The 15,603-nt window shown below is 27.7% G+C and overlaps 2 protein-coding genes across 3 annotated transcripts in view; one reads left to right on the forward strand and one right to left on the reverse strand.

Moving 5' to 3' along the window:
- The window catches only part of LOC126908721 (uncharacterized), a 91,387-nt gene that overhangs the window by 2,402 nt on the left and 73,382 nt on the right, over window positions 1-15,603 (reverse strand). The window lies entirely within an intron of this gene.
- On the forward strand, window positions 9,942-15,553 carry LOC126908718 (uncharacterized). Its single transcript, XM_050691030.1, has 2 exons — window positions 9,942-10,892; window positions 14,639-15,553. Exons 1-2 carry the CDS (start codon window positions 10,027-10,029, stop codon window positions 15,480-15,482), a joined length of 1,710 nt encoding a protein of 569 aa, XP_050546987.1. The 5' UTR covers window positions 9,942-10,026; the 3' UTR covers window positions 15,483-15,553.

The raw sequence follows: 15,603 nt of genomic DNA on the forward strand, positions 1-15,603 counted from the left end.
AAAACGAACCGAATCCAAGTCGGCTTTTGAAATAGATTTCTACAAATAAATGATTAATTGTAAGTAGATTAAAATAGGAAGTTTTAGCCCCTCATCTCACTCCTCCCACGTTCGGGTACGTGAAGGGGCGTTTTCGGTGGAGTATTAAATCCAATGTAATCTAATCTAATGCAATGGAAGAGGAACTACGAAACTTAACGTAAACTAAATAAAACGGGAGAGGATCTCCTCCTTCTCCAAGACAAAAAGAAGGGGGTAGTAAAAAATTAACATATATTAATTTAATATAATTGGTTGAGTGGGGATGAAACCCGATGTAAACTAACACAACTTGCTGCACGCCTATAGATTGTATGTAATGAATCATTTTCTAAGAATTTTATCATCGGCTACCAGACGCTTTTGTAAGCATATTTTCAACATTAAAGGTAACACCACACAATAACGATTACTGTCGTATGTATTGTATGAAAAAAATGATATCGCCGATCATGTTTCATGCCTACGCATATTATTCTTTATTATATAACCAGTTCGACACTTCTTATCCAGTTACATTTGTTTTTAATTGTCATTAACGTGCAGTTATCTTTTTGAAAACTAACAATTTATTATTTAAAAGATTTAATACATGACATGTACAAATAATACCATGAACTAGCTACCTCAATCGCTTTTTACACAAGGTATGTAGATTTTTCCAAATATAAACTTTTTTTATTTTAATAAAATTATTTTTAACATCTTTTAATTTTTCAATTCATTAATTTATTAATGAATAATTAAAAATATTATAACAAATGAGAATTTGGTGGCCTACTTCGTCTGCAATTAGTATCAGTACACAAACATGTGTACTGATATTTCGGTCGCTTTTCACAGTTTAGTTGTCTATGAGTCGCCACTCTTTGCTACTATTTTTTTTTTTCATGTCAATTCCCTCCAGTATTTATTGCTATTCTTTTTTTCTTTCGTTATATCTTTATTAATTCTTCCCCCAAAGCCTCGGTCTCTAGTTTAAAGGGTTGATTTTTGAAGCTCACATCATACTTGTATAGTTTGTTTGTGAGGTTCTTCTTCATTCCTGGGATATATTCCATTTGACAGCCTCTAGGGATGTACTTCCTCGATATTTTTTAACCACTTAAAAAAATGTCTCGTACTGATGAAGGGCAGAATGATTTGTTTTATTGCTTTGTCGAGTGCTTTTGAAAACTCCATTTAGCATTCTTAAAGTTAAAGCAGCATTGAAAAAGTACAGTTATTGGGTTGATTGTGGTTTTGATTTCGCAGGCAATCGTTCGGTGTTGAGTTTTAGGACTGGGAGTCAAAATTTCTTTTTTGAATAGGGTAGCAATGATCTCGCTTGTGAAAATATTATCTGGGCTGTACCCTGGCTTCCATCGGCCACTGTTGAAAGATGCTGATAATTTGGCGTCAAAGATAAGAGAATGACCGTTTGCCTCCGCCCATTCCTTCTCACCATCTTCATTGGTCCCGTTATATCCCCAATTTATGCTATGGCTGTTAAAGTCACCAATTATAATCTTTGTCCTATTGTCTCTGAAATTGTATGGCTCTGTGAAAATGAACCCGGTTCCTGGGAGTTTGTACACCGATGATATTATGATCTTTCCCAGGTCGGCTGTAAGTATCACTATGTCGTTAGTAAAGCTCATGGCAGCGGCCGTTGGATGATGAGTGTCATGCATTTTATGTTATTTTATGACTCTATGAGTCTCCTGCAGGCACAGAACTTCGCATTTATATTCTCTCACGATTTCTGATATTAGCTATTCTTTCTCCGGTATGAGCCCCTCGATTTTAAGAGAGACCAGCGTCAGATATAACTTTAACAAGAGCCGTTTTTGCTGATTGTGGGTGGTAGATTGACCAGAGTTTGATTAATTATTGACCTTATTTGTGTCCTTGAACAGTAATAAGATGTTGAGTGTGAAAAAAAACAGGGGCACCACCTAGAGGTTCTTACCACGCCTCTGTTTATATACGTACAACCATGTCAGTCAGTTAAGCGTAGTAGGGTTAAAAACAGCACGGTTTGGTAGAAAAGGTTACGTATGCAATTGATGGATAGCCGGGATTTTACTGAGATCGATTCCGTATTGGGGTCATTTGGTTATCGAAAGAACATGGAACTATCGGGATTTTTCACGCCTCGTTAAACCCGAGCTGGTCGCCAGACTCACTGAAATTGTTGGCAACCATATGATCAAGTACAATCTCAAATTGGAGGCCTCATACCATATATATGACATGTCACGAGGTTTTTCAATTTGGAAAAATGAGTAACTCAATATGAAATCATAAGAAAGGAGTACGTTATTTTCATCAATTAAAACTGTGAATTTGGTCATATATCACACATTAACAAACCACTCAATGTACATTCCAACTGCTATTATCTACTACACCACACGATGCTTTGTGACTTTAGTCCAACAACAAAAATTTCACATTGTGTTTCATATCCTAACGGTGAATTTGAAATTTCTAAATGTTCTTATGGATTTTTAATGAGCGCTCAAGCAATTAAAAAGCGTTTAACAAATTAAGGTTAAGCTCTAAAATATTGAATTCAATTAGAATGATTCTACAAAAGTGATGCTTAAATTGATCGAAACTTTTAGAGAACATGACGTATGAATACATGAGAACATAAAATTAGAAAATAACGACACAACGAAAACGCTTTAAATTCTTTAAAATCTACAAATGTTATTCAAGATCCAACCTCATTTTGTAACAGCTCGTATACCAAAAGAACATCGCTAGCTGATTTAAATAGTCTTTAACTCATTAGACTTTAAGTCATCCATATTAATTCGTAGAAAAATCATCATTTAAGAGCTTTAGCAACTTCAATTAGACTTGGGACGCTAAATTGTTAAATGAAATGTGGTTAATTAACTGGTTAAAATAACTATAAATCGAGTGCAAAGTTATAACTTATTATAATAGTCCAATAGAGTTGCATAGGTTTTGCGACGTTTTTAATAACATTAATGACGCTAGTGTATATGTCAGACAAATAAAGTTATCCAATGTATTCAGTTATCAATTATTGGTTTCCAAAACAAGAATCGAACTAATAATTGTGTCGATTTCAAGATTGGAATTGTGTAAAGCTCTTATGTTTGATACATTAATGAAAAAAGCGATATCCACTATAAACATAAATATAAGTCAGTATATCTGTTATGTTACAGGATGGTCGGATGTTAATGGTGTGTCGAAACACAATAAGAAAAACAGTTATTTTTAAATGTTAAATATTAGCGATGAGCCGTGTATTGTGGTGAACACTTAAAGTTTATGAACAGTAATGAGTATCAATAATATCACATGAGAATAAAAATAAAATGTTCAGCAAGCTTATTGAGTCTAAATGATGCTACATTGGCGGCGTCAAATGGACGATGCGCGTCAGTTAGTACCACAAATATGACTTCAACCTATATTTGCGATGGATCGTTGTTGGACGTGCGGCACTTGCTAGACTTTGTATCGTGGCGAATCGCATGCGGTGTTAGTCAGACAAGCTACCATATACACATAGTAGGGAGGCGGCTGATAAAGGTAGCACCGATAGCGGGGCTTCGTGTAAGTGAACCAACGCGGGACAGTGTCAGTTGGACAGATTCAGGTTGGCGTAAACCAGGATTAGCGGTATAGCTAGTTAGAAGACAAACAGTTTATAAAGTTTTCTATTCACTGCTTCTATGATAGAAGAACACGTACTTTATATTCACTATTTGATAATATTAGTCACTATTTGAAGCGTTTTGGGAAAAATTGTTTAATGTCGACATCAGAAATGGAAATGCTAAGCTATAATTTGGAACTCTTAAATATTTCAATACATATTGGTACAAATTATACAAATCATTAGATTAGACAATTTATCCCTAATTTGTGTACAAAAATACTGATATTTCGTTGATATTCATTGAATCTATACAGATTTTGAAGTATTATGCATGCATATGTATAAAATAATTGAAGTAAATTAGCATTTTAAACATTCATTCTGTTAAGAGAACAGATTTTTTTTGTGTCAAGCCAAGTGACCTGGCGATTGGGCCCTGATCGAACCTCCCGTCGCACAGTGGGACCAAACGCTGATTTAGCCGACCAAAAGTACCATTTTTAAATCAACTAATAAAAATTTTTTTTATTATATCCTTATAAGATCATGTACAAAAATTCAAGGCCAAAAATTGATACAGTAATGGTTGAGTGCTATTTAAATATCGTAACACTGTATTTTTTTGTTTAGTGGCACGGTACAATTGTATAATTTATTTTATTTTATTTTATGTATATTATTAAAAACTTTATTTAAACTTAATTTTAACAAATCATTAGTTTTAATTACATCTAATTTTTAATAACGTGCCTTTTAGCTTCTGCTCATGTGTCAAAATGTTTGTTATTAAATCAAGATTCGATTGATGTTATTAAATGTAACGGTATAAGCTTACAGAATATCAGTAATATTTCTTCAAGAGTAATTATTTTTTATTTTTTTAAATTAAAATATAATGGAATTAACTGGAGCACTACCTTTACAAAACTAATTGAAAATAAAGTTTTAACATTTTGTATGGCGGTTTCTAGGAAATGGTCTAAAGTACAGCATCACAATGCAATTTTTTTAAGAGCGAACGCCGAATGGCTTAAAACGCCATTTAAAATGCCATTAAATAGGAAAATTTGTTCCAAACCTATCGATGGCCGACCTAATGTCGATTTTACTGAATCTTCGGAACGTTCAAAGAGACGTAAAATAAACTCTGCTCTAACTTTAATTACAATGACATCACCTGAAATTTTATCCGCTGCAAAATATAAACTATATTTTTCTGGTAATCGAAATAAGGCTTTATTATTTGACCAATTATCGTCTTCTACTAATAGTTCCACAGCAATGAAAATGATTTTGGAAAATTCCAATGATAATAAACCAATTCCGTATACCCCTGACGAAGCTCTAGCATTTATTGTGGATAATAAGCTTACAAAACAACAATACCTGAATATTCGTCTTGGTTCTAAAAAAAGGAACTGTAATATTTATCCATCTTATAAAAAGGTTTATTTTACAAAACTGATGTGTTATCCAAATAATTTGTATGTTAGCGAATCAGGTTGAATGAAGAGGTAAAATACCTCTTCAAAACTTATTAGATCACACAAATAATAGAATTTTTCGAATAGAAACAATAAACAAGGTTGAAAAAAATAGAAAATCTATTGAAATGATTTCTAAATGGGGCTGTGACGGTAGTAGTGGTCAAGCCCAATATAGGCAAAATTTTAATAGTAATGTGTGTAAAACAGACCAAACGGTATTTATGTTCTCTATTGTCCCTCTTGAACTTCGATGTTATAGTGATAATAGTGGTAATAGTTATGACATTATTTGGAAAAATCTCACTCCGTTGTCAACAAGATTTTGCCGACCTATAAAATATATGTTCATGAAAGAAACTAATGAAAATACAAAATTAGAAGTTGAAGATATAGAACAACAAATAAGGGAATTAAGTAATACGCATGTATTATTTGACGAAGAACAGTTTGAAGTTAAAAACACTCTTGTATTTTCTATGGTCGATGGAAAGGTAAAATTAATGCTCATCTTATTTATAATTTAATAAGTTTCTTTTTAACTTGCATGAATTAAATTATTTATTTTAAAAAATAATGTCTATTTTTAATAGTCTATGGTAAAAAATTATTGTTATTTTGTTTTTATTACACATTTAAAGGTTTGCAATTCAATGACTGGAACATCCAGTCAAAATTGTTATATTTGCGGATGTAAGCCGACCGAAATGAATAACATTGAGACAATTAAAAGCCGACCTGTTATAAAGGAAAATTACAGATACGGATGTAATGTAATCAACATTACATGCGTGGATACGTTTTTTTGAATATTTTATCCACTTATCGTACAAGTTAGAATTTAAAACGTGGCAGGTAAAATTCCTAAGATTAATTTTGTAAATTTTAATTTAAATATTTCATAAAATACATTATAAATATAGGTTAAAGCTGAAAACAGAGATCAATATAATGCGCGAAAAAAACTTGTTCAAAATAAATTTCGTGCTGAGATGGGACTTCTAGTTGATATTGTGTTGCAAGGTACAAAAAATTATAATAATAATGTAGCAAATTGGATATAAATATTATATGTATTAAATATTATGTAAAAAACTTATAATTTGCATGGTATTTTTATAAATAGGTCATGGTACAACAAACGACGGCAATACTGCACGGAAATTTTTTAAAAATGCCGAAGCATCATCTTTATATACTGGCATTGATATTAATTTAATAAAGCGTTGCGGAATTATTATATCGACTATAGCAAGTGGATATACAATTAATATAGAAGCCTTTGAAAAATATTGTATTAACACAGCAAAGGTATTTGTTTCTCTGTACTCATGGTACTACATGCCAGCGTCCGTACACAAAATTTTACTACACGGTGCAGATGTTATACGATTTTCATCTCTTCCTATTGGTAATAGATTTAATAAAATTGAATATAAAATACATAAATATGTATTTTATATTTAATGAAATAAAATATTTCAGGTAATTACATTGACATTGTGAAAAAATTGATAAAAATTCAGAGGTAAATTCGTAGATAGCAAACGAGAAAAAAGTCAGATAAAAAATTGTTTAAGATAAAAGTTATAAATAATTTAATATTGTTTAATTTTATGTAAAAAAATGAAAATCGGTTGAATGCCATTAAAGATATTTAGAATATAATGAAAACACTTTTTCGTGGTACACGAAAAACGCTAATTTCGCAATAACTCAAAAACTGTCTACGTTTTGTATTTTGGACTTCATTTTCGGACTCTGGAAAATTTTACATAAAAAATGACTATCATAAGTCATAGGTAAATTTTGTTGTAAACTAGTGTTATACATCGGTATTAATAAAATTGAAAATAAGTGATCGTGTTTATTAACAATAAATAAAATACACGATTCAAAGTCAACTCATATTAATATTAATTAATGTTAAATTAATTATTATTAATAAATAATATGTTCGGTTCACTGTCTTAAATAAGAAAAAGTCATATTTTAATGTTTACTACAGTATATAAAAAATATTTTTTAATATAAGGACATATTTTTATTTCAACATCAGGGAGTGTAATATAGTCTATATATAATAGAACAAGGAAAAAAACGCTTTTCTGGGAAAATTACTTAGCGTGCTCGGATTTTCAAAAAATTTTTTTTCAACGAAAGTACTCGGTCACCAGACTCCGGGAAAATTATTGGCGAAGGTCGGAAAATGTTTGTCGCTTGCCCGCGAGCGTTTTAAAATTTCGACTGTTTTCGAGAAAAACGCTCGCTGACGCCAGCGTTTTACGACTTAAGGTTTGAAATTTTCATCAGACCCGCCCAATGACATTCCTGAGATATGATAAAAAAATCAATTCAATCCGTTCATTTTTCACCGTTTTACGAGCTTTTTTTTTTTCATGCGCTCGAGACGCCAGGGCGCGCCGCCCGAAATTCTTGCGACACTTTACGACATGAAAACGATTTTTTTTACGATTCGCAATCATACCACGGCGTTCTGTACGTGCCGAGGAAGCGCCAAAAATCGGAAAATCCCAGATCCGACAAAAACTCTGGCCGCTACGAGCGTTTGAAATTCATCAAATTTTAACGGAAAATGACGATTTTTCTGTTTGCTTATAATACACATGTACGCGTCCTATTATATCTTATTTAAGTCCACGCGCATGGTTTTATTATGCGCAGTGATTCATTTCTGCTGATACGTTTATTATGAACCTTAATTATATGGTGTATTATGTATTATTATTAGGACACTATTTTGCATTCGCCCTATTTTAATCAAGGAATGTTATATGTTATATATAAATTTCAAGACGTTATAATTATTTAAGTTTGTACATTCATTATAAGAACAGTACTAAGTACAGAGTTAATAATTTTCTTTTTTCTCATGTATGATGTATGAGACTATGTGTTTATCTTTTGAATGGGGATTCATCTATGATAACTATGATGTTCATCGTTTAATCGCAGTTACCAATATATTTATCAAAATTAAATTTTTATTTTTATTTTTATTATTAATTTTAATTTAAATTTACAATGTGCTACTTATAATAACCTGCTAAATTTTTTTTTAATTATTCTATAATATAAACACAATTATTATAATTAGATTATCAATAATTTTTGTGTATAACAGGGGTGTATTTAAGAGAGATTGGCCCCTCCTTGGACAAGTGCTATCAATATTTTTTTAGGCAACTTCTGATATATAAGGACCTAATGTCCTTTGTTTTCATCATTACTTTAATTTTAGCAAAACAATTTCTATAACATGTTTAACAAAGTAAAAAATATTAAATTTCCTCCTAAAATAATTTTTGAATAGGCCTAAAGGGAATACCTCATTAATAGGCNTAAGGCTCGAAGGGCTCCGGGTCTGGGGCGGAGCCTAGTAGTCTATAGTCTTTAAAGCAGGAAGTAAAACATTTAATTTAACATTTTAATGTTTGCTATAACTGTAACATAATTGTTATATGCTGATCTATGCGTCTATAGGTAAGGAAATGAATATTTTTGAGATTTTTGTACTATTAACTTTACATTAAATTTTTAAAAAGAAAAAAAAATGTTTCAGTGTGTGAATGGATTGAATTGTCGGGTGAGTACTTCAAGAGCACCAACGGTAATCTTATTGTTGTGTTGATCGTTTTTGACAACAAGTCTTTACTGTCATGTATTACTTATTATTCTTTTAGTGTATTTTATACATTTTATCTTATTTTAATTATGTGTTATTATTATTATGTTTAGACTATTAATCATTCATATATTCTAAGTAAAGGTATAAGTAATTGCTCATTAAAAAACGTCTGGGTCTCTGTATGACACGTCCTTGGTAGTAACTTAACCAAAATTTGTGCTGATAATAATTAGGGCTCAAAGGTTTTATTTATTTATAAAGCTAAAAGGTTATGTTGTTAGAGATACAACAAAGTTGTATCTCCTGTCGACATTAATACATCACGTTTAAAATATTTTATGTGAGAATTTTGTAAAAAAACACTTTCTTCGTTATTGAAGCTTGTAGACAGTTGAATTTTTAGTGTTCATAAAAATTAATTAAAATATCAGGTGAGAACATGAGTTCATTAGTGTTATTAATTAATTAACTACGTTTATTTGTAGATGAAGCTAAACGCTTAATTCTATACATGTACAAGTACGTGTAAATTGCACTTTATGCTATTTGAGCGCACAACATATTTCAGGTGGTCTGGTCGGACGGTTGTTGTCACGGGACGGCAACGCGAATTCACCGCAGCAGACGTGCAATAAGTGTGGCCACTGACCAGACGGTTTGTGATTTGGGCAATCCTAAATTATGGAGAAGAAAAAAAACGCAATTTAGGGAAATTTTATTTTTAATTATTGCTTAGGCCTTTGAATAGTTTCATTTTGACTCCAATATAAAAATACATAAGCAATAAAATTGAAATTAAAAGTTTGGAAAAATGTTTAAAAACATTGTATACTACAGGCTACTAAGTTTATATTAAGCATAACTTAATATCATAATTTCTTATATCATTTCGAATAAATTTAGTATGAATTAATTATAAAACTGAATATTTTTTTTCATAAAAGATAAATAAGGAGTATCATCAAATAACGTATGTCGTTTAGTCTATGGTTATAAAATATTTTTAACGATAAAATATTTAACTCTATAAATAATTGAATTAAATATTTGTTTAAGTGTTGGTTTTAAAAATAACGTATGCCTTATATCTATAAAAAACCTTACAAATATTCGTTTATAATTAGTAATAATAATTATTAATTTTTAAAAGAATAAGAATATATTGTACACTAAATGAAAACATAACTGTTTTGCATAAAAGTTTTAGTGTTATAGATTTATTAAAAATGCAGCTCGGCATTATTATTTTTATATATTTTACTTATATAGGCCAAGTATTGAATAATCAATTAAAAACAGAAAAAAAACAATATTTAAAATTTGTTGTTACATTAGTAAATCATATTTGTGTCCAAGAAGGATGGAATTCAATTAAACATTTGCAGTTGGATAATGCGTACAATAATATTACAATAGAAAAATTATTTGCACAAAAAATTAACAATGAAAATATTATGACCGTGTTTAATATTGTTGTTTGTTTACTTAACTACAGATATAGTGAGGTAATAAGAAATTATGTTGAGTTTATTACTTTAAGTATACAAGAATGTGAAAAGTATGCAACAGCAAATTTATTCAGAGATTTTATTGATTGCACATTAAATATTGAACATGGAGTAAAAAATTCTATTATTATGTTTGACAAATTATATCAAGTTATGACGTTTTTGAGTCATATAGATATAAAAAATTATGAAACTCCATTCGTCCTGGTAGATGAAATTTATTTTGCCTATCATGTTACAAATGCCATGAAAATTACAGATCAATCATTTTATATTGACCAGGATGGTAATTTTATACCTAAAAATGCGACTTATGTACTTTCAAGTATTAAAACATTCATTGGTCGATTGTATTACATAGTAAAAAGTAACGAAAGGAATAATCATATTCTGGATAAACTACCCGAACCAATTAACTATCAATTGATTTTTGAAAAGCAATATTTAAATTTAAAATCAGTAAATTCCAATTTAAGAATTATCGATTGTGTGTTATATATGCTAAATTCATTTTACAAGAACACCATAACTAACGATTATGAAAACCTTGGATTTAGAGAAATAATTAATCCGCTTTTATACAAGTAAATTAGAAAATTATAATTTTTTTACAATTTTAATTAAGGATCAACACATCATATATTTCGATTCTTCCAGGAAGCAAAAATTAGTTATATATTATATACAGAGTGATTTTTTTATCATAACCCACTCAATTACTTGCAGAATAATAATAATTTAAACATTTTTTTTTTCATTATCTTTAGTTACACATTATTCTTGAATTTTTAACTATGTAATACTTTTTAAGTTCATCCCTTATGCCTTGGAAGGGGGTCAACTTTGTTTTTTTAAATGGTAACACATATTTTTAATTTAATAAAATGTTTGAGTTTTTAATTTAATAGTAAATGGCATTTGAATTTTTAATATAACTTAATTCGTTTATTAGATATAAACATTTAAAGTTTCAAAATTTCGAGTTAATATACATGTATAATACACAAGGGATTATAAATATAATTTGCGGGGGATAAGATTCTAGTATATTAATATTATTAACGTCTACTTTACTATTCAAATCATTATTGCATAATTAAAAAATTTTAATATAATTAAAATTTTCCATTGTAATTAGTTGGTTTTTAAATAGTTGGAGATAAATATGGTATATAAGAAAAATTAAAATAATCTTCCATTACAGTGTTTATAAATAAACTAAAGTATGTAAGTAATACTGTAAAATATACGATTTCAATCCATAATCTTATTATTTTTAAGAAACTAGAAATTAGTACAATTTTGATGATTGGTCTTATAAATTAAATTTAATATTGCATTATCTCATCAGTTCAATAATATAATTTTACATTGCAATTAAATTAATTCTACAAAAAGCCTAATTTTTTTGTATTACGTAATTTTGGTCAAAAACAAAATTTTTAGAATATACCCATACTTTTGAGATTATTTTTGGGCGAGGGGCATTACGTCATAGTAATGTGATCACGATTTCATATTATTAAATATAACAAAAAAAACATTTTTTAATTTATTTTTTGTTTTCCGACATATCAACTTTGAAAAGCTGTAAGTCTTGAACCAATAATTTCCAAACATTTTTTTAATACTTTTGAAAAAAGCAATGGAAAAGGCACGTAAAAAATCTCAATGGGGTTGGTAAAATGTATTTGTTCCCGAGTTATAAATGGATCAAGTATTATAATGCAATAATTTATCAATTTATAATTGTTAACAACTCATTTTATCCTAAATGAGTTATTATAGATGATGTGTTGCTTTTTAAACAAAAATTTTGAATTATAAATTAGGTACAATAATTTTTATAGAATAAGAAAGTTTTCAGTTGAGTAAAGAAATATAAATGACCCGTTTTGTATCATTACTATTTGAATTAATATAGTTTTTATTTATAGATGAGAGGGGTGCTCAACATAGAGTAATTCTTATCTGTGCGTTGTGGTAGAAATTGATCGTCGCTAAATACTACTCCGCCCTTTAACTTTTCTAAATATTTTAAAGCTAATATCTAGAAATTTGATGATAAAAAACTTAATATAAATTAGTTAAAATTTTATTTAATCAACTCCTCTATATTACTTTTAAAATATATCCTTAGAAATAATTTTACCTTACAATGGAACTTAATTATATTGCATTATAGTTGAGTTCCGTACAGTAGTGTAATAATATAATTAAGTATATTATAGTGCAAAGTACATATTACAGTAAATTTATTTGTACAAAAGAGTTCATAATAATTAATCAAATTATTATCTGTACATTTTTCTGAAAAATCATCAAAAAACGTGAAAATGGGTGGTAATATTTTTAAAAATCTTTTTATCATTCAAATTGGGTAACTTTATTAATGTATGGCCCTAATTAAAATTTTTAAAACTCTGATATTGTCATTTAAATATGATATAAGTAATCAAAATATCATTTAATTAAAGAACCTATTAATTTAAGTTTTATGGACTTAAATTCAATCAAATAGGTTTAATTTTTTTCAATATTATAGCATTTGTAATATTAAAATTAAGAAAAGCTGAAATAATTATTTTATTTTATATTCAGTTTTTGGAAGTTACTTCCTAACAATATACCTCATATTATTTTTGAACTTAAATAAAATTTTAACTATACAATAATTAGACGAGATCCCATGAGTTTTTCTAAATGCTTTTCTTAATCTTTTATTTTAGAAATACTTAATGTATATTATAAATTAAATAAAAAACTTGGCGTTAAAATTTACAAAAATTATTGTTAAAAAATGAAAGTGAGATTAAATTTCACCTCTTAGGTGATTATTGGAAATATAGCATATTTTTGCGCTCTAATTCTATATATTGAATTTATTACACTGACTAACAATAAAAAAAAGTTGTAAGTTGAAAAAGTATTTCGAAGTCTCTGATTTCAAAAATCATCTCACAATTACTTTATCGGCTCTTAACTTAATATAATGTCCAGTTTTCATTTTTTAAAGTACACAAGCTTTTTATTTTTCCCAGCTCTTGTAATAACTGTTTAAAATGGAATAATATTATAAAATATGAAAGTTACATACATGAGGATATAATAAAATAATAAATCTAAATTCTTGGACATAAATTAATTTTATATTGACGTAAAGAGTGAACTATGAATTTTTGTCAACAATATTATAAAATTTAAAGTTAATAAAGTTTAAACTTGATGAATATTTGTTTAATTTTACAAAGTATACGTTTTATTATTTTTTATGTAAATTTATAAATATAAGAATATGGCACAGATTGCAATAAAATTATCAAAAATAAACTATTTTATAATCATTACACATTTTCTATAAAATTAATATATAAAATATTAAATTTTCCTGTCTTTATACAATATGATATAGTATAATTTATTTTGCTTATTTAGATATGTCTTCGCGTAGAATTTTAAATGATTTAAATACTTTCTGTTATACAGGTGATTTTTTTATCATAACCTACTCAATTACTTACAGAATAATAATAATTTAAATATATATTTTTTTTATTATCTTTAGTTACACATTATTCTTGAATTATTAACTATGTAATACTTTTTAAATTCATCCCTTATGCTTTGTAAGGGTATCACTTTGTTTTTTTAAATGAAAACACATATTTTGAATTTAATAAAATGTTTCAGCTTTTAATTTAATAGTAAATGGCATTTGAATTTTTATTTTAACTTTATTTGTTTATTAGATATAAACATTTAAAGTTTCAAATTTTTGAGGTAATATCATGTATACTACACAAGGGATTACAATTACAGGTAGCTAATTGGTTTTTTTGACATTGCTGTCACATTCAAGGATTGTTTATTATTAATTTTAACTATCAATAGATATCCTTTCTGTATTGTTAGTTAGTGTATTTATAAACTCACAACAATGTGCCTTACTACCATTAATTATAACAATGATATGTACCTTCTAATATTGATGTCATAAAATAACCGCTATTTGACAGTAATTTGACTTGATTCATATTCATTCTAACAATTTAATTTGCAAGTATTTATTTTTAATTTCTCTAATTATCAATCAATCCGAATATAAATTTTATAGGAATAAACTGACTATTATAATAAATCATATTTACATATACGTTTTGTAAAATTTAAACAAAAATTCAACAAGTCAAAGCATTTCAAACATTTAAAAATGCGTATAAATTATCCCTAAAACTCTTGCAACTGACAGCGTTCTTTTTTAGCAAGTGTTATTAATTATTTATTAATTTTAAGATTTTAAACGATTTTAACTGGATATATTTTAATGCAGATGTGATCATTTATTTTATGGACCTCCGTGTTATTTTGTTCCACATGAAAAGGGAATAGTAAATATGAATATTATGATTAAGGAGGGTAACTGGAAGACTTTGAAACATCTATATATAGAACACAATAATAAAGTATTAAGTGTAAACCGAGTTCTTAGAGATCAAGCGAATAATATAAATTTTCATCTCAAAAGACAGCATTTCACTCTACTGTTAAGGTGTAGATTTTATAACATATTACAAAACTTCTATTCACATTTATCTAAAATTTTTAATATTTGTAATTTAGAAAAGTCTAATATTTTGATACGGTACAGTCCCAATAGATATATTAAATGCGTAAGTAGTTTTTTTATGTCTATTAAAAATATTGAGGTATTTTTAAATTATTTGAATACCGCAATGAACAAATTGAAACAGGCTCTTATTTGGTATGAAAACGGAGCATTTTATTGTATATCACCAATAAGGAACATAGTAAATAATGTACTTCATTGGATGACATTAAAGAACTTGTCTAGAACTGAATTTTGTAACTCAAATAATTTAAAAATTGTAGCAGACAATTATATGGATGACGCAAAATATATGATTTCCTCATTACAATTAGTTATGAAAAATGGATCGCTAGTTTATAAAAAACATTGCTTCTATCATGAAAATCCTTTTCTTTCAAAAAAAGAAATTTTAGAGATGAAAAAAAAAAACGAAAAATGTATAAATATTGTTACATTACCTAATATTTATATCAATTATCAAGAGGCTTGTGATGAATTAGATAAGTTGTGTAAAGATTTTGTCAATATTGAATATGAAAATTTAGGATTTGATAAAATTAATTGAAAATTTGCTTGTTATTTTCATACCAAATTTTTTAAATCTAGAATAATTCATTAAATTTATTTATCTATCATAGTTTTTACTATTACTAGAATTAGTAGAATTAAATACAGTATTTCTCTAT

The sequence above is a fragment of the Daktulosphaira vitifoliae genome, unplaced genomic scaffold (assembly GCF_025091365.1).
Source record: "Daktulosphaira vitifoliae isolate Bord-2020 unplaced genomic scaffold, ASM2509136v1 Scaffold_5, whole genome shotgun sequence".
NCBI lineage: Eukaryota > Metazoa > Arthropoda > Insecta > Hemiptera > Phylloxeridae > Daktulosphaira > Daktulosphaira vitifoliae.